General features: G+C 29.4%; 1 protein-coding gene across 1 annotated transcript in view; it reads right to left on the minus strand.

Moving 5' to 3' along the window:
• The window catches only part of LOC142332435 (phosphatidylinositol 4-phosphate 3-kinase C2 domain-containing subunit beta-like), an 83,068-nt gene extending 60,721 nt beyond the window's left edge, over positions 1-22,347 (minus strand). Inside the window, exons 1-7 of the mRNA XM_075378879.1 lie at positions 22,280-22,347; positions 21,751-22,103; positions 15,314-15,586; positions 12,629-12,858; positions 3,095-3,203; positions 1,706-1,849; positions 27-289 (exon numbers count right to left, since the gene is read on the minus strand). Of these exons, the coding sequence (XP_075234994.1) occupies positions 27-289; positions 1,706-1,849; positions 3,095-3,203; positions 12,629-12,858; positions 15,314-15,586; positions 21,751-22,103; positions 22,280-22,347 (1,440 nt within the window). The remainder of the gene's footprint in view (positions 1-26; positions 290-1,705; positions 1,850-3,094; positions 3,204-12,628; positions 12,859-15,313; positions 15,587-21,750; positions 22,104-22,279) is intronic.
• Positions 22,348-23,271: the final 924 nt, after the last annotated feature.

A 23,271-nucleotide genomic window follows, 5' to 3' on the forward strand; every position in this document is an offset into this window, starting at 1 on the left:
TTAAATTTAGAGCTATATAAACTTACTGTTCTAGCAAGAGGTCTTTGTAGTTGATCAACATGAATTAACACAAGCGACACATCTTGTTCTAATTTAATACATTGTCTAATATATTCATAATCTGCTAAATTTGTATGAGAAGTTAGGTACTCAGCAAGACCGGCAACTTTAAGTACGTAATCTATATCACTGCCATTTCCATCATTATTGCTGTTACTAGATGAGATTGTCTGATCAGATTCTAATTCACATACCACATGCATTATAACGTGCTCTACAGTAGTACTAACTGAAAAACAAACAAAAAATAAGATATTTATACAGACTAACAAATTTAAAAACAAAATAAATTTAAACGATTTTATATATATACTGAGGCAAAATACCCTACCAAATTTTGCTTCAACAATACATGGACATCATTGATGTGGAGGGGATCATATGTATATGTGCCTTAACATTTTAGTTGCCATTATAAATTGCAAGGTGAGCATTGCTCATTGCTCATTTGTCATTGAAACATTTATCAAAAATAATGATTCTGTTTTGACACAAAGAACTTCTCATACGTACTTTATGTTTGGGTCGAAATGCTTCACTTCCACATCATAAAACAATATTGTTGTGGGTTAATAATTCGGCCACAGGTCAACCTAAAAAAGAAAACCACCACTTCAACCGATTCTGGGCCTTCCCAGAATTGGTTAAACACCAGAAAATGTTGAAACTGAGAGAATCTCTACTGTGATCTCCCAGATGTTCGACCAATAAACATGTTTCTGCTTTATGTTTGTCAAATTAAACTGTGAGAAGAATTTTACACACAGACCTGAAGTTTCATTCATACAAAATTAAACAAGAACATGGGAACACAAAAAGTTAGTGAACATGACTAGGAAAACTGCAGAGAATTTGTGAGGAAAATGCCATTTTGATAAAAAGTGAAGAAGCTCATTTTTATTTGTCTGGTTGTGTTAACATACAGTCTTTGATACTGGGTAGAAGAAAATCTTTGACAGCTTCATGAAAAGTTCCTCCACAGTCAATGTGTTACTGTTTGGGGTTTGGGGACCTACTTTTTTGGTGAGAGAAGCATAGCGGTCATGATAACTATTAATCAATATATTGGACCGATATAATGACCAAAACTCAGAGAACTTGAAAATCTGAATATGTGGTACAGGATGTGGCCATCACTCATACTGCTAAAAATCAATGAATGTTTTAAGAGAAACATTTTCAGGGCACAATCTCATTACGTGAAAACATTATATGGCCTGGATGTTCACTAAATCTCACTTCACATGACTTTCTTCTCTTGGGCTACCTGAAAGTTCAAGTCTTCAAACACCGACCAAGAACTATTGATGATTTGAAATTTGCAATAATAAGCCAAGAAATTTCAAAAATATTGCTGCATATACTTAAGTGATGAAAACCTTCTGAATTTAAGTAAAATTGTATATAAAAAAAATTTATGTATAAAAATTTTAAATTAGATAAATAAAAATTTTAAACTTTGGTAATAATCACTTTTTCTTTAATATGTTTATAAAACATCATTTTTACATAGAAATTATTTTTTTAATTCAACCTAGTGTTCTGATATCAAATTATATATACTCCTAAACTATACATATCAGTATATTTATTATATTAAACATATTATATTAATAATATTGTAATTACTATCTTTGTTACTGACCATCACATGTGAATGTAATAGGATTATCTCTTCTAGGACACTGAACACATAATTTAATACTGGTACCTTCATGATAAGAACTTTCTAATGTAGGACTAATAACGAGGCCCGCATTTGTATATGGATCCGAATACAAAAACTCCTCTAGAACATAAAAAAAATAAACAAAGATTTTTATTATGGCCACTTATAATTGCAAAATGTTAATAATAAAATAAAAATAACCACAATTCTAATAAAAAAAGCATTTCAGAATAAAAAGATAAAATATAGTCTGGTAGTGAACCTCTAACCCAAACAAATTAATAATAGAAATTATTTTATTGAGATATCCTTAACAGAATTCATTACCCTGTAGTTTTCATGAAAACAAAACCACTAAAAAAATTGGGGAAAACCTACACTAATGTGTGCAGTGTTATAGCCCACAGTAAGGGGATGTTTAATAAGTAACAATGTTTATTTGAAATTAATGTAAAAAAGATGAAATCTCATATAGTTTTTTTTACAAAATTACTAAAACCGAATAAGCTGTAATCTCAGCAGGATAAATGTTTATTGAATATCTCAGGCTAAGATCTTCCATCCAGTTCCCATAAAAATAATAAGTCAATTTTTTTCATTGGCTAAATACATTCCTCCAAAAAGTTCCTTCAACTTTCAACATAAGAAATAACAGATGTAGTAAGGTCAGACCTGGTAAACCATAGTTTCTCACCAGTATAATTTTAAAAGGGAAGCACTGATTTCTGCAAAATAAATAGCTGTAATGTTCTTTATGTTGGAGCAAAAGGTTTTCTGAAACTTAATTTGTCATACACTAATTAATTACATTGGTAAGCAGTGCTACTAAAAATCTGAAGATGTTCAGCGACATCATTAATTTGAATATAATGATTATATTGACTTACAATATAAATGAAGTTATTGACTTACAAATATGTAATTTTTTCCTATTTTATTTGTTCGGTGTCTTCTGATATGTGACTCATCATATACTGTATCATCCAATAACAATTTACCACTACTGTACATTTCATATCAATGAAAAATTCCTGATGTCATGAAATCTGATCTGTAAGTTTACATTGTTTCATGAATCTGACAATTTTATTTTTGTTAATAAAAAAAAAAAATGGATTCAGTTTTATTGTATACTCACTTTAGAATTAAAACTTGCATTGAGACCAGTGTGGTATTATTTGATGAAGGAAGAATAATTTTTTTATATAACTTGGAAATGAGAAGGCTCAAGCATGAAGCAATATTCAAGGCACCACATTTGAAATAAACATTAGACTTCAAACATTCCTTATATCATAAGCAATGTACTCATCACTTTTAAACATATATATATATATATATATATATATATATAATTATAATTACCTCTTAAAGTTGTAACCATTTTGTGAAATGCAATTAAATCAGAATCATAATAAGGAGACCGCCGTTTAACTATCAGAACATTTTCATACAACTGAGTCTGACGAGAAGCCTAAAAAAGAAAGAAACATAATATAAAAAAATAATAATAAAGAATTGAACAAACTAAAATAAGATGCACTAATACTTGGTTATCCTAACATTCAAATGAATGCATGGTTTCTCATACTTACAGTGAAATATTCAAAAAAGATATCCTACCATTTCATTTACCCTGTTATCCCTACTATGATAGCTTATTGTTTATATGGATTCATTTATATTTTCATAAAAAGAATTGCAAGTTATCTACTACACAATATACATTTCAACTGTCCCACAGCTGAATATTTATCAAAAATGTTTTCAGGTTACAAAAAAGTTATATTTTTATTCATATAACAACAAGGACTGTCTTTTAATCATGTATTTATTTACAAAATGAGAAAGGCTAAAAAAAAAATTATTTTTTAGTTACATTAAATTTATCAAGCTATTATTTTTTCAGTGTTGCCTATGAGGTAGTGACTTGCTATTTTTTGTTGAGTAACAAGAATTTGAATTGCAGCACATCTGTGTTACAAATAGTAGGGCAGCTACATCAATCAAAACAAACAGAAATGAGTCAATAGTTATAACATGACTAACAATAAATTAGCTTTAAAGAGCTCTTAAAAACTGAAACACTGACAAGGTTGTTGTAAGGGTGATATACCATCAAAATTATTCTTTTTTAAGAAAAGCAGGACTTAATAGCAAATAAATTAGCATGTAGATTTAATTAGACTGCAGAAGGTACTTTATTTTGCGGCTGTTACCGATCTAAGAAACTAAGAGCACACACAAAAAACTACTGCTTTACCAGCTAACAACACTTTTTGGTAAGACAGTAAACTATCCCATCACAGGTGGTTTGTCTTCGGATTGATTGTCCCCTTACTCTTCATAATCTTTCCTTATCTTTTATTCTTTTTTCTTGCATAAGACTGTGAGAGTTAGACCAGACACTGGTTTCACCCGTAGCATCGTACAGGCACCTCCTGGTTTCCTATTTGAGGAGGAATGCACAAAACACAACTAACAACTGAAATAAAGCCTTGGTAAAGCCAGACTTCCTATACCTGTTCCTAATCAATCGATCAATCTAGCAATTCACATATCAGAAGTACTCATCGGGATACTTTTCAGGCAAATAGAATAAATTGCAGATGTTTTAGATAAAACTAATTTCATTTCAGAAAAAGCATGGGTACATGGGAGGTCATTTTAGCACTCAAGACTAATCTTAGAAGGTAGGACTTAGTATGAAAAAAATCACCATCATGGCAATTGAAGCTCTAGAAAACGATTTGACAATATAAAATGATTAAAATAAAATGTTTAGAACTCCATAATTCAAATGTTTAGAATTCAGTCTGGTTTAATGAACATGTTATGACAATCCAACGTTATAAGACAGAAGGAAAAGATAAAGAAAAAGAGAAATTAGAATGAAAGCAAATACAAATAAAATAAAGATGATGAAATGTGGCAAAAAAGAGGATAGTAACGGATTAAATGTTAAGATAGCGGAAATAAAATACCAGAAGTTTTAGAATTTTGTTAGACGTAGATAATAAAATTATAAAGAGTAAAGTGTGGTGGACATTAAAAGCAGATATAAGCAAGAAGAGCTTTCACGCATAAAGAATCAAATATAGATCTAAGCAATGGAAAGATATTTTTTTAAATATTCATGCAATGTATTTCTTTTTGCAATAAGATATAAACAATACGTAAAGCAGAAATGAAAAGAATAGCAGCTTTTGAGACACGGTATTAGAAGAGAGTGCTGGAAATTAGGTACATACATGAAGTATAAAATAAAGAGGTTTTAAGGTAAACAGGGGAGGAGAACAACTTGAGACACAGTCCTGTAAAGGGGCAATCTAGATGGATGAAGAGTGTTCAAAACATGATCCAACTTATGCTATAAAATTTTATTAACATATTTACTTATATAGGCCTATTCCCTTTCAAAGCAGTCCCCATTATTGGCAATACACCATTCCAAAGTATCTTCTAATTTTAAAACATTGCTTCAAACACATTTTGGAGATGGTGCGCAGCTGCTAGGGGCCAAGTCTGGCAAGTAGGATGGGTAGGCAAAACAGTTGTCATATGTTTTGCCAAACAATAACTGATGTGTATGAACTGGTACACTGTCTTATTTAACATCCAACTCTTGATTTTCCCACTGCTCAAGGATCTTTCCACACACAGCATTCTCAAATAAAACTTCCATGTTAATTCACTATTCATCATTCACTCTCCGAGTGCATGGAAAAATATATCAAGTCTTTCCAGTCAAACACAAAACTATATATTTCAGTTTTATGTATGACCAACGCATAGCAGATTTTTGTCAGAGTGATCCTTTCCCCACTCGCTGCTACAATTAATTATCAGTTTCCACATCGCAGCCATAAACCCAAGTCTCATCTCCTGTTACGTTTTTCAAAAGGTTTTCATCAGCATTAGCACAGTCAAAAAGTTCTTTCCTGATATTAACATGATTTTCTTTTAATCAACTATCAGAAAACATAGCATGAATTTTGTAGAGGTGGAATGCACGTTAAGTTTTTCTATTAAAATTACATGGAATGATCCTATATGCTGATGCTCATTTCCTTATCAATCTTCGGACAGTTAGGCAGCAGTCATTAATCATAGCATGAGTTGCATCTATGTTATCATTGTTGATGTGACAGGTATGGGTTCTTATCGGTCCATCCGTGTACTGCTCCCTTAAAAATGACTGAATACCAATTGCAGCATTGCTATCTGCTCACACTCTTCCCCAAATGCTTCCCGATGCACTTTAATTGTCTCTAAAAGTTGGGTTTGAAGTAAAATTTAACAGAAACAGGTTGTTCTTTAAGATATTTCATATTCACAGTTAAACATCCGGGAAAGGTTAAGTCCACATGTATACTGCTGAAGCTTGAAAACTAAAAGTGACAGCATAACACATGAAACAACATTATGTTTATGAAAGTTACCACTAGTTAGAAGATGCTCTGGACAATTGGTTGATGCACTATTATAAAATTTTGGTCTCACTACTTAGTTAATAGAGGGACGTATAAAGTGTAACATTTCTAGAAAAGACAAAGAATAAGGTAAATAAAACAATTCAAAGAAAATTTTTGACACTGTAAATACAATCATTTTAAAGGATTAGCACGGGACAGAAAGGGATAGAGAGAACATCACACCAGTCAAATGACTGATGACTGATGACAGTACAAAGAGACATTATAACACCTTAGGAGGTGTCTGTATATGTGTGTGTGTGTGTGTTGTATTCAACATTCCATAGAGCCAAAAATGCTTCAAAACAATAATGTTTGGCTGCACAGGTCACATGTAACCAGTGAGAGTAAAACTGAGTTTGAGCCTAAATAGTCAACTAGATTTGCTGTCCCATGATTTTTACTTTTTTCTGCTATTAAAATGGGCTATTAAGGGAAAAAATAATAAATATTCATTCCATCAAGAAAAAAAAAAAATTGCAAAAGGAACAGTGGAGGATAAAAACCATAAAAAATTATTCTTTTTTTAGCAGTACAATACATAGATCATATTAAGAATGGGGTAGGAGTGTGCTCTCCACAGATAAAAATGAATTGTCTGAAAAAAAAGGAACTACTTGAACAGACTTACAAAAAACACTGTATCAACTTCAGTGGAGTATCAACTAAGTACTAAAGTACTTTCATTTTTGTATATAAATTAGTTATGTTAGTAGGTAAAAATAATAAATATATGAAATAAAAATAAAGAAAATGTATGAAGATCAGATCAATATTTTCAATACTACCCATATTGAAAATATCTGAATACTATTTTTTTTTAAATATTACATGAAACAGCAAAAAATAAACACTTAAATATTTTTTTTAATAAGAATAATTTACACATTCATTAAAAAAATTATACTCGGTTTTTCAGAACCAAAGAAAATTTTATAATTTTAATTAAAATATATTACTGGAAAGATTTTTTTAAAATTGATATTAAAAATTGGAAAAGAAACACACTAAAGACCCTTTTCATATACTGAAGTAGAGCGCAATACCTCAATATACATCAACAGTTTTGTTATAAATTCTTTGACAGAAGTGTACTTTTTTGTTTTGGAAATAAATGAGCTTTCCTTTTTAGCAAAGATAGCGCATTCATAAAATATAATTTCTAGAAGAAATTTTCAATTTACTAATTTCAAAAATATGAGTTTTTAATGTATAAAATATCTATCATGACTAATGTTGATGGGCAACAAACACTGATCTAATGGCCTGTTTCCATAATTTCAAAACTCATCCGACTTATTGAAGTAGTTCAGAAGTAATAATATTGTATTTCAGAGGGAAAGATATAACATAAGAAATATTTAACAATGATAACCTAAGCATTTAAAGCAAAATTATAGTATCATATTCTTTTATTAAATGATGAAAAACGTGTATAAAGCAGATAATTAAGAATGTAAAATTTAGCAGAAATGTTGAGGTTAAGAAAAAAAAGAAAGGATGAAGAAATACATTAAATCAGTTATCAAATAACTAATGACAATAAAAAACCGCAAACCTAACCTAAACTAGTATTTAACTTAATTAAAATATTAACAAATCTGAACTTTTATACTGACTATTCCATAAATTTCTTTACAGAAACATACATTTCACAACAAAAACATACGTCTGTAACTATTAGAAGAAAATAACAATTGCAAAATTTGCAAAATTTTATGTCTAACTTAATATTTTACAATATTTTATACAAACCAAAGAGAGAAACTTTCTAATATTTTTTAATAAATCAGAAAAATAAATAATAGAAGCCATTTTCTGTTTAATAATTAAAACCAAAGTTCTTTTAAAAACTACAGAAAAATAAATGAATTTTAATGAATCAATAATATATTACTATAAAATTTATTACTAGCAAAAATTTTGTTACGTAGATATAAAACCACTACAACAAATAAGATGTGTAATAAGAAGACAGATGTTTTTATTCTCTATTTAAACAAGAGTTAACAAAACATTACAATAAAACCATCACAATGAAATTATTACACACGCAAATCTCTTCTTCTTTTTTAATAAACAATGATATATATATATATATATAAATGAATTAAAAGCAAATCATTTTTGTATGTCTTTAACTAATATAAAATGTATCATCTTTGTATTTTAAGTAATTACATAAAATATTACAAAAGTTTAAATAAATAAGAATCCATGTATTCAATTATATTGCACAAATCATCATACATAGATTCGTCTACCCAGAGGAGGCTCCTTGCATCACAAGATGCAGGTATGAAATGAACACCCTTCATATTCCTCTTTAATAGTAGAAAAAGGTAAAAATCGCAGGACATTTAAAAATCTAGCTGAGTATTTACACTCAAACTCAACTTTTTACTCAGCGGTTACACGTGAACCTATGCAGCCAAAACTCATCAGTCACAAAAACCTTGCAGCTGACGACCACTGGGAGGTTCATCCTCAATATTTGCTTTACCAGCTTCTGATGCACACAATTTTATTGACTACCTACTTACAGCAATTTGATCAGTTTCATCACCATAAACGGCTTTTGATGATGAATGTCAGTCATCACCATAAACGGCTTTTGATGATGAATGTCAGTAGCGTTAAATTTTTTGTGATTTAAAATTCAGTAATTGCATGCTGACATAGCAGGTGTACTGGACTCCATAACATTGGTGACTCACAGAAAATAAAGGGTGGTTTAATGAGTTTTGGAGTGCTAGTAGTAAAGGATGAAGCTATAGCATGGCAGCACCTATTGCTTTGTTATGTTGTTTTCCCTTTACATTCTACTTCCACTAAATTTCAGCTACTCCTCATATGATGAAGTTGCTGCTAAAAACATGTTTTCTATTTAAAAGTAAGAGATGAATCAGTAAGGTTTTACTGGATTTTTAATTTTATTGTATAAACTGATTCAATGAACTGAATAACAATATACTTGCTTAAATTTAGTTTTCATTATCTGTATGAAAATTATCTGTACAAAGTGAGTACAGTAACATTACAAGATTCACAAAATAAAAATAATCCATTACTTTACTGTTAAATACTGAAAGTTGATTCATTATTTCATCCGTACGTGATGACACCACATAGCATTGGTTCGGATGAATGTTATGGGATTAAAAGATATAATTTTTATTTCTAAGACTGCCTCATAAAAAGAATAAGTTATTGATCTGCCAGGGCAGTAATTAGTGTATAAATAACAGTGACTGTACTGATTAAAACTCAAAACTCACAACAATGAACTGCAATTTAAATATATCTCAGTACTGCTGTGAAGAGATAAACGAACGAAGACTAAGAAATTTACCCTAGATGAATACACAAATGATTGAATCATTCTATTTAAATTTTTAAAAATTACAATAAAAGTTTTTAATTTTTTACAATTCACATATTGGTGAAATTAGTATGATACAATTATCTGATAGTAGAAACTACTAAATAATTAAGAAATGTAACTGCAAAACCTATAATCCACACTGACACTTTTCTTTTTTTTAAAAATAATCAATGAATGAAACCATTACTTGATGAAGATCCACCATAACAAAAGAAAGCAAACAAATATGCTATTTGATTTTCACTAAATTTAAAAAAAATTACAACAGCTATTTCAGTACACAATACCTTCCTCAGATATTATAGCAATAACATATTTCTTTATTTTCTTTTGTGGATATTTTCAAATGGCAAAGAAAATAAAACAAAAACTTAGTAGCCATTCATGAATACATCGCATGGAAAAATACCTGATTCACACTAGATCTAAATTATTTTACAATAAGTTTTCAAATCATACAAAACTAGCAAATTCAAATCAAGTTAAACTCACTTAGATGCCAGAGTGTCCAAGCAGCAGTTTTATGATAAATAATAAATCGATCAATTAGCAAAATAAGAATCAATCATTCAAAATAAGTAAATAGGACCTGTGCCTTGCCTTGGAACTGACCATTTGATATAGGAAAAAGAAAACAGCTAGAAATGGAAAATATGAAAGAATTACCAACAGCAAGACAGATCCCAGTTGAACTAAGTTGTTTACGTTATAATATGGATTTGAATCATGGATGGTCACAAAGAAGAAAGAAAAATATCGACTTAATTTAAAAATTTTATTGTGAAAATAAAGAAAATGGAAATGAAATGACAAAATAAAGATTAAGTATTGATAATAGCAGAATTTACTGAAAGGAAGAGAAAAATAAATGTCTTGGTTGGGGCATATCTATTGTAGAAATTATCTTATGCAAAAGATCATATTGGAAAAAGCTCAAGGATGGAGAAGTAGAAGAAGAAGATAAATTAACATGCTTTTGAAATTAGAAAGTGAAGAAGCTAGAAACAGATGAAAGAAGATACTTAGAAACCAAGAAAAATCAAGGAAGTTAGTTGAAATCTGTTGCAAGATATTCACGAAAGAAAAATACCCGTCACGAACTTGTAGCACAATAATCATTTCAAGTAAAAACTGATAGTTACTAATAATAAAGTTATTTAAAAAGATGAAGTTTTTATTAATAAAAAAAAACTCCCTTATTACACGACTGCCCAAAAACGAGTATAATGTATTTAGCATGTATATACGGGGCATGCTTTTAAAGTAAGTACAGTTTTGAAATTTCACCACTGCTACGCTGCAGTCGGCATTCCACACATGCACAGTGTATCCACACCTGTTGGCAAGCTACAGTCGCCATTACAAAAATATTCTACTGTGTTTACATTTGTTTTTATCTAAAATGCCTCGGCTGATCAAGAATCCTGCCAACTGTGAAATACGTGGTGTGATTCATTTTCTAAGTGCTAAAAGCGTGAAAGCGGCTGAAATTCATTGTCAGATCAGTGAAGTGTGTGGAGAAAGCATTATGAGCGACGGAATGGTACAAAAATGGGTTAGAGCTTTTAAAGATGACTGCCACAATGTTTATGGTGAGAAATGGAATGGAAGACCTTCTGTCATTACTGAAGATTTGGTACAGAAAGTTGACAAAAAAGTGAGAAAGAACAGACGTTTTATGATTTCTTTGCTATCTGAAGAGTTTCCTCAAGTTTCAAGAAGTGTTGTCAATGAAACTGCGATTGAACGCTTAAATTATCAAAAATTGTGATTGTGTTGCAGTGGTTATTAAGTCAGGCAATAAGACTTCTATGATGATGGTCTTCAAAAGCTGGTTGCACGATACGATAAGTGCCTTAACATTAGTGGTAATTATGTAGAAAACTAGATTAAAGTACAGGCTTTCACGTAAAAATAAAATTGTTAAGAACAGTGTACTTGTTCTTTTTTTTTTAATTTCAAAACAGTACTTACTTTAAAAACATGCCTCATATGCAAGAATGTTTTCCACCATAGCAGCTACTTAATGGACAAACCGATTTAGATGTATGACCTCTTTAATGTAGATTAATTACTATTCAGAGCTGTTTAATGTAGGTCAATTACTATTCTGAGTCCCTCGACTACATTTAAATATTTTCGTTGAAGGACAAAGTTTTCTTGTTGACGTAAGACCTGGTGAGAATTTAATCATTTAACAGCCTTAAATGCCTCCTATTTCAACAACATGAAAAATATATTTAAGCAAATTAAAACTATCTGAAAGTTGATTGGTCACCCATCATTTTATTTAATTAAATACTGCATAATGATGTGTAGTCCTTTATTTTCATATCTTGTTTTCTTTTTTTTAAATTTGATTTACTGTTGTTTTTTTAGTTCAATTAATTTATTTATATTTTTTTGGCAATCGTGTTTTTTAATTTTTATAATTGTTTTTATCATTGCTTTCCTGTATAGAATATTTTTCTTCCTTTTATTTACCTAATCACTATACACATCATATTCAGTCCTAACTCCTGATGAAGTACAATGCTGTTGTAAATGAAATATTGAGAAAACTCAATCATAAAATAAATTTAAATTAACATTGTTAAAACTGGAATAAGAAATGTTACTAAGAAAAAAATTGAATGGCAATTATTTGTCTACGCGAATGGGAAATATTGAGATGGTTTGGACACCTAAGTCAAATTCAAAATATAAACTTAGAATTCTGTAAGGTACTGCTGAATTAAATAAGCAAACGATGAAAATAAAAAAATTGTAGGGATAACAGTTTATAATAATACATTACATTTTTCATTCAGGACTATACCCAGAATTATATAAAAGAGGGAGTAGCTGAAAAAGTAAATAAATTTATAAACTGAGAATGACAAAAATGGATTTAATCATATTACAAATTTATAAATCACAAATTTAGTGAATAAGGAGAAGTCTAATGATTAAAAATCTTTCTTCCTTTAAAAGAGAAAAGCACAAATTAAAATCAATACATAAATTATGAAAAAGATAACAGTAATCAATAAAACTTACTCGTCTGTCAGTGTTATGTCGCAACGGAATCAAACTATTCCTTGGAGGCAATGGAGGTGGTGTCATTGGTGCGGCTTTAACAACAGCGGCGTAAATAGGATCAGATGTTTGTGATCCAGCAATAGAAGGTGGTGTATATAAATAATCAAACGGATCATAAGGATCATATAAATTATCACCATTCTCTCCACCACTCGTATATTCAGGTTCCACACTTTCTTCACGGATCACTGAAATTGGGAGAAAAACAAATCAATCAACCTAGAATAGAGAGAAAATGAGTATAATTATTAGTGTAGAACAATCAGGATAGTGGCCTCTTTAGTGCTGTTAAGATTTTGCAAAATTTCTCATGGTATGGAGATTCAAATCAGTCAAATGGAGAATAACTTCAGAAATATCCAACCTACTAAGACCACCTCTAAGATCACCTCCACGAAAAAATTCTGATTTTACTAGAATATAATTGTAACCTACTTTCTTAAAAAAAGAAAAATGTACTAAAGCAGACATAAGTTTTTATTTACAGGCAGTGCTGTTTAATTGTATGAATTAAAATAAACAGCTGTTCCTAGGCTCCAGGCTGTAGATAATTAAAATAAATCAACAAAATTCCCAAATTATAATCTTTTTTTTTCATTGTTTCTATTGTTATGAATTCTGACAAGCATTTTAGATTCACTGTCCACTATACCTACCGAAGTACTTGAAATATGGCATTAACCAGTTAGCTAACAGTGATTATGGCAGTACAATACAACAGTCAACAAACATCTTAATAAAAAAATGTAAGACAAGTGTTTACCAACATACAGACCATTAAACCTGTCAGTATACACTCAGATCATTAAAGAAAATATATGCTATTTCAGAAAAAAGCTATCTAATACGTGACTGCTTAAATTAAAAACATCTATAGGTGTGTCATTGTGATTTTACTCTAAAGGTTATACGATGCACTCATAATGTTTTGAAGTACTGTTTTCAATTACTATCAAGTATAGCAAAACAATTAATTATAAATTATACTCTAACAATTTATTAACTTATTAACAGTATATTTACAATGCGCAAAATTTACGGCAGTTTATTTTGTAATACCATAATTAATTTACTTTTTTTAAGTATTTGAAAATATTCATTTTTTCAATCTTTATATCCATTTTGAAAAAATTATAATCTGTTTGAGAAGTTTTTTGTTATCAGCTGAATATCTGAAAAACATCACTGGAAGTTTTTTGTTTTCAGCTGAATATCTGAAAAACATCACTGTATTTATTTCATAAAAATCATTATGATACATGTTTTTCAGTGTCCTAAATAACTCTTTCTAAGCTAAGTTAAATGAATCAGAAGTCAAAGTAGAAATTGTTATGATTTTAAATTTAAATTTAAAAAAAGACAGTGAAATGCATTGGACTGAATTAACAACACAGATATACTTATTATGAATTACCTGCAACTGAATTAACTGTACATTCATACAATCAAATGGCACCTACTATAAATATCTGAGGAATCACAGCAACTGAATGATCTTTACAAAGCAAGTCATGATCCTAGTTAATATAAATAGCTTACACAGAATTGCGTTATGGGAATTGTGAAAATGGACTTTAATTAAAACAGGAATCAGTTAGTAATAATTCTGCGTTCTATTCCACTGAATTCCAAATACAAATATTTATGTTCTATCAAACATAATATCTGTTTAGCATTTCTATTTTAAGGTGGTACGCCTTGTATGGATAGAGTAACTTTATAAAACTTACTCTACGTAACTTTTACAAAAACATAATTTTATAAAACAGCAGATTTACATAACATTATAAAATAGCAGATTGATTTAAAATTAAGAGTTACAAAATTATAACTTTAACACTACAAGTACAATGTAATGTTTGGCTAAATAATTATAAATTAATAAGTGAAGTGTAAGCTAAAGCTTTATTGTGGTGCAAAACCAACAATTGTTAGCCCACATTGTGATTTTTTTTCTCTGTAGATTACCTCACGTAAACGGCGTAAAACTGTTAATATTGTTTTGTAACCATACAATGCTGTTGTAAGAATATATACTGGACAACGCCATCATTGTAACTGAAACAAACAATAAGAACTTTCACAGTTATTTGAATTCAGGCTGTTTACTTTTCAGTCCTAATTCTTCAGGAAGCTTCCATTGGGATGACTGGGCCTTTGTTTCAACATAGTAACCGCAGACGCACATTTCATCACCTGTTATGATACATCGTTTATATAATTCTGAATCGTCAGTTATATCAGCTAACAATTATTCTGCCATGTTTTTCGATGTTGCTTTGTTGAAAATTCAACAGTTCAGGAACAAATTTTGCTGCTAATTGCTTCATTGGCAATGATAAAGTGTAACTAATAGTTGCTGAATAGTTGGGCTACTAATTAATTGTCTTTCACATGAAGTATAGAGTTTTAAAGTAATCTTTATTCACACTATAAGAAATCATTAAATACAAAATTACATTTATTTAAAAACAAAATCCAAACTCTTTATAACAACAGATCTCTGCATGTTTCCTAGTTCTTAAAATATCATTACATGGGAAATATTGCATTCCTATACAATGATATATTCCTATTAAATTTTACGTAATAATAATACTTGGTTTTAAATTATTAAATGTTAAACTTTTAAAAATCAATTACCAATTTCTTCAGTAGCAGAAGAAGAATTACTAGCTGCATTTTCTATATTTGAACACAGTAATGGGTCAAATGCTTCAAGTAAACTAACTCTAACAGCTTTATCTCTAGGCGGTTGTAAATCATAATCGAATGGTGTTAAATCAATTAAGTTGCTGTTATCTTTTTTTTCAACACATTTCAAAACTTCCAGTCCAGGTGTAGATGATGCAGTTGATGATACGGATGCTGAACAAACTGATGACGAAGATGGTGAATCTTGTAACATTGGAACTCCTTAAATAACAAATATAAAAGTTATTATTCATAGACTGAAGTACATGGCACAGGAAGCGAGTATATAATTAAACATAATATTTTTTATTGCTATCACTACATACATTCAGCCATTAAAAATTACTTGGAAAAAAACAGTAACTTTTTCTGTGTAATTTTATACATTTTGAAAGCATAGTTATTAATAATGACCAGTTAAGCTAAACATGATAAAAACTGAATATTAAAACAAGCAAAAATCAAGATTACTAAATGGAAAAATAATTAATAAGAGCTTGTTTTATAAAAATATTCAGTATTACTTCTAAATTTGTTCAAAATGTGACTAATGAATTTTCTGAATTGTTTTTTAATTGTTAGCAAATATGTCAACAGTTTTAACATACATCTTAATGATTCAACATATTAGTAAAAATACATATTTTATTTAAATTCAATTTTGAATTTTTTTTATTCAATTTCAGAAAAATTGTAAATCACTTAATGAAAACTAATAATAAACTATAACTATTAATAAACATTTTTGCAATTCATCCTCATCACATACATCAATCAACATGTTTGTATGGTTTTATGAACAATATAATGGTAAGCAATCTAATGTTAAGTTACAAGTAATAACCAGAAACTATCAAGCTGTTCCAACAATAACCAGTGATGTCCTATGATAGGGTTAAATACAAAGTGAAAAGTGAAGTGATTTCCTATTGCCTTTTTGAATAGTTGAATATACTGTTGAACATCAGCACATAAAATCTGCTGAAATACAAGCGAAATCAACACTAAAAGTGACACTTTCACTCTGTTCACCAAAGAGAATGACTGCACAGTAAATATTATTTTCAGAGAAAATAGTTCTGAGTGATGCCTCATATACCTTAGTTTTTTGTGATGCCTCATAAAACAAAAACTGGGACAATTAAAAAACTGTCTCAATTCATCAAGTGAAATAATCAATGTACATAAAAAATATTATATATTTTTCAATTTAACAAACTTACTCAAGATAAGGATTATTGTTAATTATGATGATTATGATCAATTAATTACCTATATGTCTAATAATTCCAACAGCTATAAATAAATAGGAAAATTAACTTTTTTAGTAAATAAATTACAAACTCTAAAATTATATATCAAGATTCCACTCCTTCTACAGCTTTGTATTCAGATGTTCACTACATCATTGGAAATATGGTGTCGTCTAATCAGTTCTCTTTCTCCATTTGCTAGTAATTCTACTTTCTTTTCTCCATGTTATCCAATAACACTAACTTCCCATCTTGTCCGTGTAGATAGTACAAATAAGGAAGGTCTTCTTCCATCACTCTTTGTATTCTTAATCACTTCATACTCTTAATGTTATGCTTCAGAATTCTGATTCTCTCAGTTTTCACCCTTATATGCTTTTCTAGGTAACAACCACTACAATTATTAGCTGTTAAGTAACAACAAAACGAAGTTACCAAACCAAATGGCAACTGCAGCCAGTATTCATTTAATTTATTTATTATTGGCAAATAATTTTAGTAAAATATGAGTTCAACACTTAGTATTCTATCGCTGTAATATCCTTCAATTGTTTATCACATAATTAACACTTGCTTTCCCATATGGGAAACAGAAAGTTACAAGGCCCATGAAACCAACTACATTTTAATACTTATGGCTCCTTGATAATGACTCTTAAGCATCATTCTACTGTTAGACTCTTAATTAACGACATATTCAGATTCAGTAATCCAAGAATTTAATAAGTTACATGTACCACTCACTACATAAAACAAGAGGCACAGAATGTCTATGTTTTTCTAATTGTTAATCCCTCCTTTAATAACTGGGTATAATAATGAACATTGAATCCATGTTAAAAATTCCGGAATTAGAAGACTCACTGTATTTTTAATATCTGGATAGTCTGTTCAGTAAGTATTGTGTAATGGGCACTACTTTCTGAAAAAAAAAGGCCCTAATTAGTAGTTACAATACTGGCTGGGAAAGTAAGCGGTACAAATCTATCCTAATAAAATATAGGGCTTCCAAAAATTAACCACAACAATCATAACTTCCCCATCAATAGACAGAGAAAGATAATATGAGGGCAAGTAAAAAATTATCTACACTTTTTGTTCCACAATTCAAAGGAAGGGATTCAATATGTACATCATTTTTCTAAATAATTACCTTTCTTGCAAATGCATTTGGTCCAGTGTTCCACACGCTTGTGTATTCCTTCAAATAAGAAGATTTTTGGTTCGTCATGAGGCCACTTTTACAACACTTCCTGCGCGTCTAAGTCTGTAAAAAATCTATGACCTTGCATAGCATACTTGAACCTCTTAAGCAGATGGAAATTGGAGGGAGCAAGATCCGGGCTGTAGGGAAGGTGTTTCGGTATTTCAAAATTCAACTTGTTGATGGTTTGAATGGTGTTTGGTTAGTCATAAATACGTTTCAGCTTGTGTCCTGCAGTAGCTGTCTTGGTACCCATCGCGCATGGACTTTACAGTTTGCTGAATTTTGTCACCCTTGGTGGAGGTTGACAGACGGTCTGCTCCCTCTTCATGCATTACACTCGTCCAGCTGCTTTTAAATTTCTTGGTCACAAAAATCACTGTCTCCGTATAAATGATAAAGCATTGTCTCCGTATTGTGATAAAAGTCTACAATGAATTTCGACCCCTTTAACACCCTCCAACCAGAGAAATCAGATCACTGCTCATTGTTCTTCCTTGGTGTAAACTGCTAGTGGAACGGACATGTTTACATTGTAATTGCCAGAAGGCAAATGATGCAATCAAAATCAAATTTCGCATACATGATCGCAATCGCACTAACTCTAAGCACCCATGCACAGAAGGCAATATGATAACCTTGAAGGTGTGATGATGAAAGTGTAGATATTTTTTGACTCATCCTCATATGCTTTATTGAAGGGAGTACAAAAGTTCATGTTGAGTGAACTGAATATTACACTATACAGAATTCTGGCTATTATTTTGCTAATTTGAAGGAAACAATGAATCTGTGATGAAAAAAAGGACAATTTTTTATTGTGTATCTATCTTAAACATGTGGCATATAATTTAAATATATTGTTATTAATCCGCATGAATTTAGACAAGTGTACAGCACAGAAGTTTCAATAAATCATTTAATAATTACAAAGTTTAAAGAAATGGCTAGCAGAGAAAAGAAATTTTCCAGACGGCCATACACTAGCAAAGATATTAAACGGATCTAGCATAATTGCATTAGAAAGCCAAAGATCTGTCAGCTGTTGTCATTTAAAGGTTGAAATTCCTACATCCTAATACCATTCATGGTATTAGATGAGATCATTATTGTATTACATTTATGAATGTATTACAATTACAGATGAGGAAACATTTTAGGGTAAATATCGCAAGAATCAGAATAAATATTGAATTTTAGGATCAGAGCAATTAAAAGAACTAACTAAATGTGTACAAGTACAAGTTTGGTGTGAACTCAGTTGCAGAACATCTTAGGCTGTTTTTATTTGAAGAAAAAAGCAACACATGGCTACCAACTACCTAAACATGCTTCAGTCTTTGATTATCTGCAAAGAGACAAAAGTAATGAGAAATATGGTCAAGATGTGTCAATAGGATAGAATACTATAGCATCTAGCTATAATACTGGAATACTTTAACTTGGTGTTAGAAATGTACTCGACAAAAGATTTCCTAATGTGTGGATTGTAGAGAAGCCCTACTCTCAGTCACCATGAACACCAGACCAGATCACATATTGCTGGAGTTTTTCTAGAGCCATATAAAGAAAACTGTTTATTCTATGAAAGTTAGTGATTTAAGTCACTTGTGTGAAATGACAAAGGAAGCTCTTGCTATAATCACACTTGAAATGGTATGGCAAATGTAGATAAAAATAGAATATATATAATATTTTTCCAGTCTCCACACAGTACAGAATTAGAGAACACTCTTACCTTTACTTTTTAATGTTCAAAACGTTTTTGGCCTAAGCCCATTCTTCAGTGGTGTTTTTTAAATATTCTTATATTTTTTTCTAAATTTTTAAAATGTTTTTAAATTTAATATTAATAAACAATTTTTACAAAACAAGTAAAAAGATCTATAATTTAATGTGTAAATGTAAAAAAATAAGAATTATTAAAAAACATCACTAAAGATGGGCTTAGGTCCAAAAACGTTTTGAACATGTAAAAGTAAAGGTAAGAATTGTGTTCTCTAATTCTGTACTTTGTGGAGGCTGAAAAAATATTATATTGTATAGTTAAAATTTGACGTACAGAGGAAAAAGAAAGAATACACTATAAAAAATTTAACCTAAATAAATTAAAAATAGAATATCATTTTGATCTCTTCCATGTTATAGATGGTGCCCTTATATAAGTTTGTTACCTTTATTACCTCATTCACAACCATTGTCGAAGCATGTTACAATGCAGTTAAGTGGCTCTGTGAACTGCCGTCATTGTAGCATAGTTAGAGTTTTCAAAGCAAATCTCTCCATTGTCCCAGCAGTAAATTTGTAAATTACATTGACTGCTCAGATACACTGAGAGATTCATTTCTCTCATATTAATAGAGTTAAAATATTTGTTTTCTTAGTGTAATAAAATTCCTTTGAAGGTGGCTTATTTTTTAAACATTTCTCACCTCTGGTTCAAATACTGTCTTATTTTAATTTAAATCTGAATTACAATACTATTAAATAACTTTAAAAAATACTTACAATAAACAATAAATAAATAAAAAAGTTTGAAAAAGTTCAAATCGAAGAGAAATGTTTGCATTCTTAGAAAAATAATTCCCATCCATACAAAATTACACAAATATTTTTATTTATTTATTTATTAATCAAAAAGAAATGTATATAACATCTCAATTTATTCCCTTTTAATGCTTTACTCTATTATTTTGTTTTTAGAATAAAGACTCTTTATCAGTTTACTTAAAAAAAAAAAAAAGTGCAGGCATAAAATATTTCTACAGGACTTCTATTGGAGAATAAGTGAAATGCATCTTTCCTGTAAATCCACTAAAATGTTGTGATATACAGTCCACGATGGCTATAGTAATTAGAAAATAACTAGGAATAAATTATTACATTAAAAACAGTTTTTTTCAGTTATGACTAAGGAAAAAGAAGTACTCTCTACTGCTTAAACAGCTACACATTTTTGATTTGGATCAAGATGGTCATTCAATTTTTTCTTTTTTTATTCAATATAAAGTACAAATAATAACTACTATATGTCATAGAATCTAATTTTAATTAGTTTTTTAATTTTTGTCCTAATGACAAGGATAATTCTATTTTGGCTATAAAATGTAATCCCGTTTTTGTAAAAACTATTTTCTTATTATTACTAGGTTTTCAATATCTGTGGTTATGACAATTTATTAATTGTTTTTATCTGTTTTTGTTTTTATTGTTAGCTTGCTAATATTTGTTAAATTATTATTTACTTTTGAAAACTTATAAATTTTTTAATCCATTTTCTACTGTTTTTCACAAAATTATTTCACCCAAAATTACTTCATTATAAGTAATATAAGTCTACTAATAAAGAAAATATTCACCAAAACAATTCCAGTAATTGAAGCACTAATCCCTATATCAAAAATAAAACCCAATTTATCTATGAAAAAAATATATCATCAGTTCGAAAGGTTAATCAACAAAAATTAAATAGTTAATATAAACAAAATGTTACGAGATCATCATTTGTGTGTTCCACTGCAAAACATGATATAGCACCATTTTTTTGTAATATTTCAGGTTATTTCAAACATAAAACTACCTCCAATTAATTATAATAATACATAAACTTTATAATGTAAAAGAAATTCACTGGCATGAAGGATGAAAGTTTTTAGGAAAATGGCGACAGTGAAAATGTTAACAAAGGTAACAAAACTCATATACATTCTAAGCATTTTTATAAAAAAAAAGATAAAAAAAAATATATATATATAACCTAATCTTATTTTCATAGAATAATAAGTTACTAAAAGATAACACTTCTTGACAAGTTTTTAAAAATATTGCTATTCCATTAACTGGTAGGTAACAAATACATCAAGACATTTTTTCTGATTAATCATAAATATTAGAAGTGTAAAATAAAACCAAAAAATAAAGCTACATACCATTAAACAAATTAGGTGAAATTGAAGAGGATGAGGTCGGCAGGCTTGCTTTCCTTTGGATGTCACTAGCGTAAATAAAACCCGGTTGCTGAGCGTATGTTGTGTGATGAGATTTTAATGAATAAATTGAAGATGGTGAAAGAAAATTTGAACTAAATTGTTCAGTGGATATAGATGGGATTTTTAATAACGGTGGTGGCGGTGCAGGTATATTAAAACCAGGTCGTGGAGGAGGTAATAATGTTGTAGAAGATGAAGGAATAGGTGTACAACAATTCGATAATGGAGTTATACCAGGCAGATCTATACTAAGATTCTTTAAATCAAAACCTATATCTCTAGTGGTCCCTTGCCTGAAAATAGTAAAATAAAATAAAAAATTATAATTATATAGGAATAATAAGAATATAGCAACAAGAATATAAGAATAATCAAATTGAAGCAAAAAAAAGAAAATCATCCTTACAAAAAAGAAGAAATTATCAACCTTACTTAAAATTCGTTTTATTAGTAATGGCTTCAAATTAACCCCCTTGAGAATCCAAACACAGTTGAAATACCAATACCTCTCACACTTAATATTTTCCTACTAAACATATTGCAAAAGTTTAATGTTTGGTGCCTCTAACAATTTTTGCATTTTACTCTGCAACAATTTCAAATTTAACCTATATAAATAATTATTGGTTCCTACATATTTCATTAAAAAAATAACTGGTGCTGGAATAATCATTTGCCAAGTAAGACCCAGAAAAATTATAGAAAAAGTCTCAATAAGAGTAGCATTACAAAGTTTTGAATAATGAATAAAAAAGAAAAGATGTTATACTCCATATTAATAATAAAAATAATAATTATATGAAATAATTATGATTCAAGATCACCAAGATAATTAATACATAAAATTCATATAGATAAAATAATTCTTATCATCTGATAAATATTCGAGTAATTATAGAATAAGTACAGATTAAATAAATAAACAGAGAATTATGGTTTACCTAATAGTATTACTTAAAAATTCGTCAAAATAGTATTGATTCTTTAAAATAAAATTTCTTAATTTAATTTTAAATAAGTTAGTCAAAAGATTTTTTTTGGTCATTAGAAAAAGTTATTGCACAGAAAGTACTTTGTTAATTTTTTTATCAGAGAAAATTTATAGGGTTCTTAAGTGCTTTTGAAAATGCATAATATTTTACACTTTGGTTTATGGTAATGAATATTTGGGTAGATTTTAAACTGGATTTACACCTCAGAATTGTCTTAAAAAGTTTTATTCTCAACACTGGATGAATGTTTGAACCATTCTTTAGAGGAAGGTACAAGGTCTGTTAAGAAAATAACCAATATTTTTAATTGCATGCCGACAGAGATATTTAGTGACATGCGTTTGGCAGCATTGTGTTCTGCATAACTTCATCTCTAACCACATGTACTTGGATTGTTGATATCTCATTTACTTTTTGTGTTATTGTTAAAACTAACTCTCTCTCTCTCTCTCTCTCTCTCTCTCTCTCT

Source organism: Lycorma delicatula, chromosome 11 (genome assembly GCF_047948215.1).
Source record: "Lycorma delicatula isolate Av1 chromosome 11, ASM4794821v1, whole genome shotgun sequence".
Lineage (NCBI taxonomy): Eukaryota > Metazoa > Arthropoda > Insecta > Hemiptera > Fulgoridae > Lycorma > Lycorma delicatula.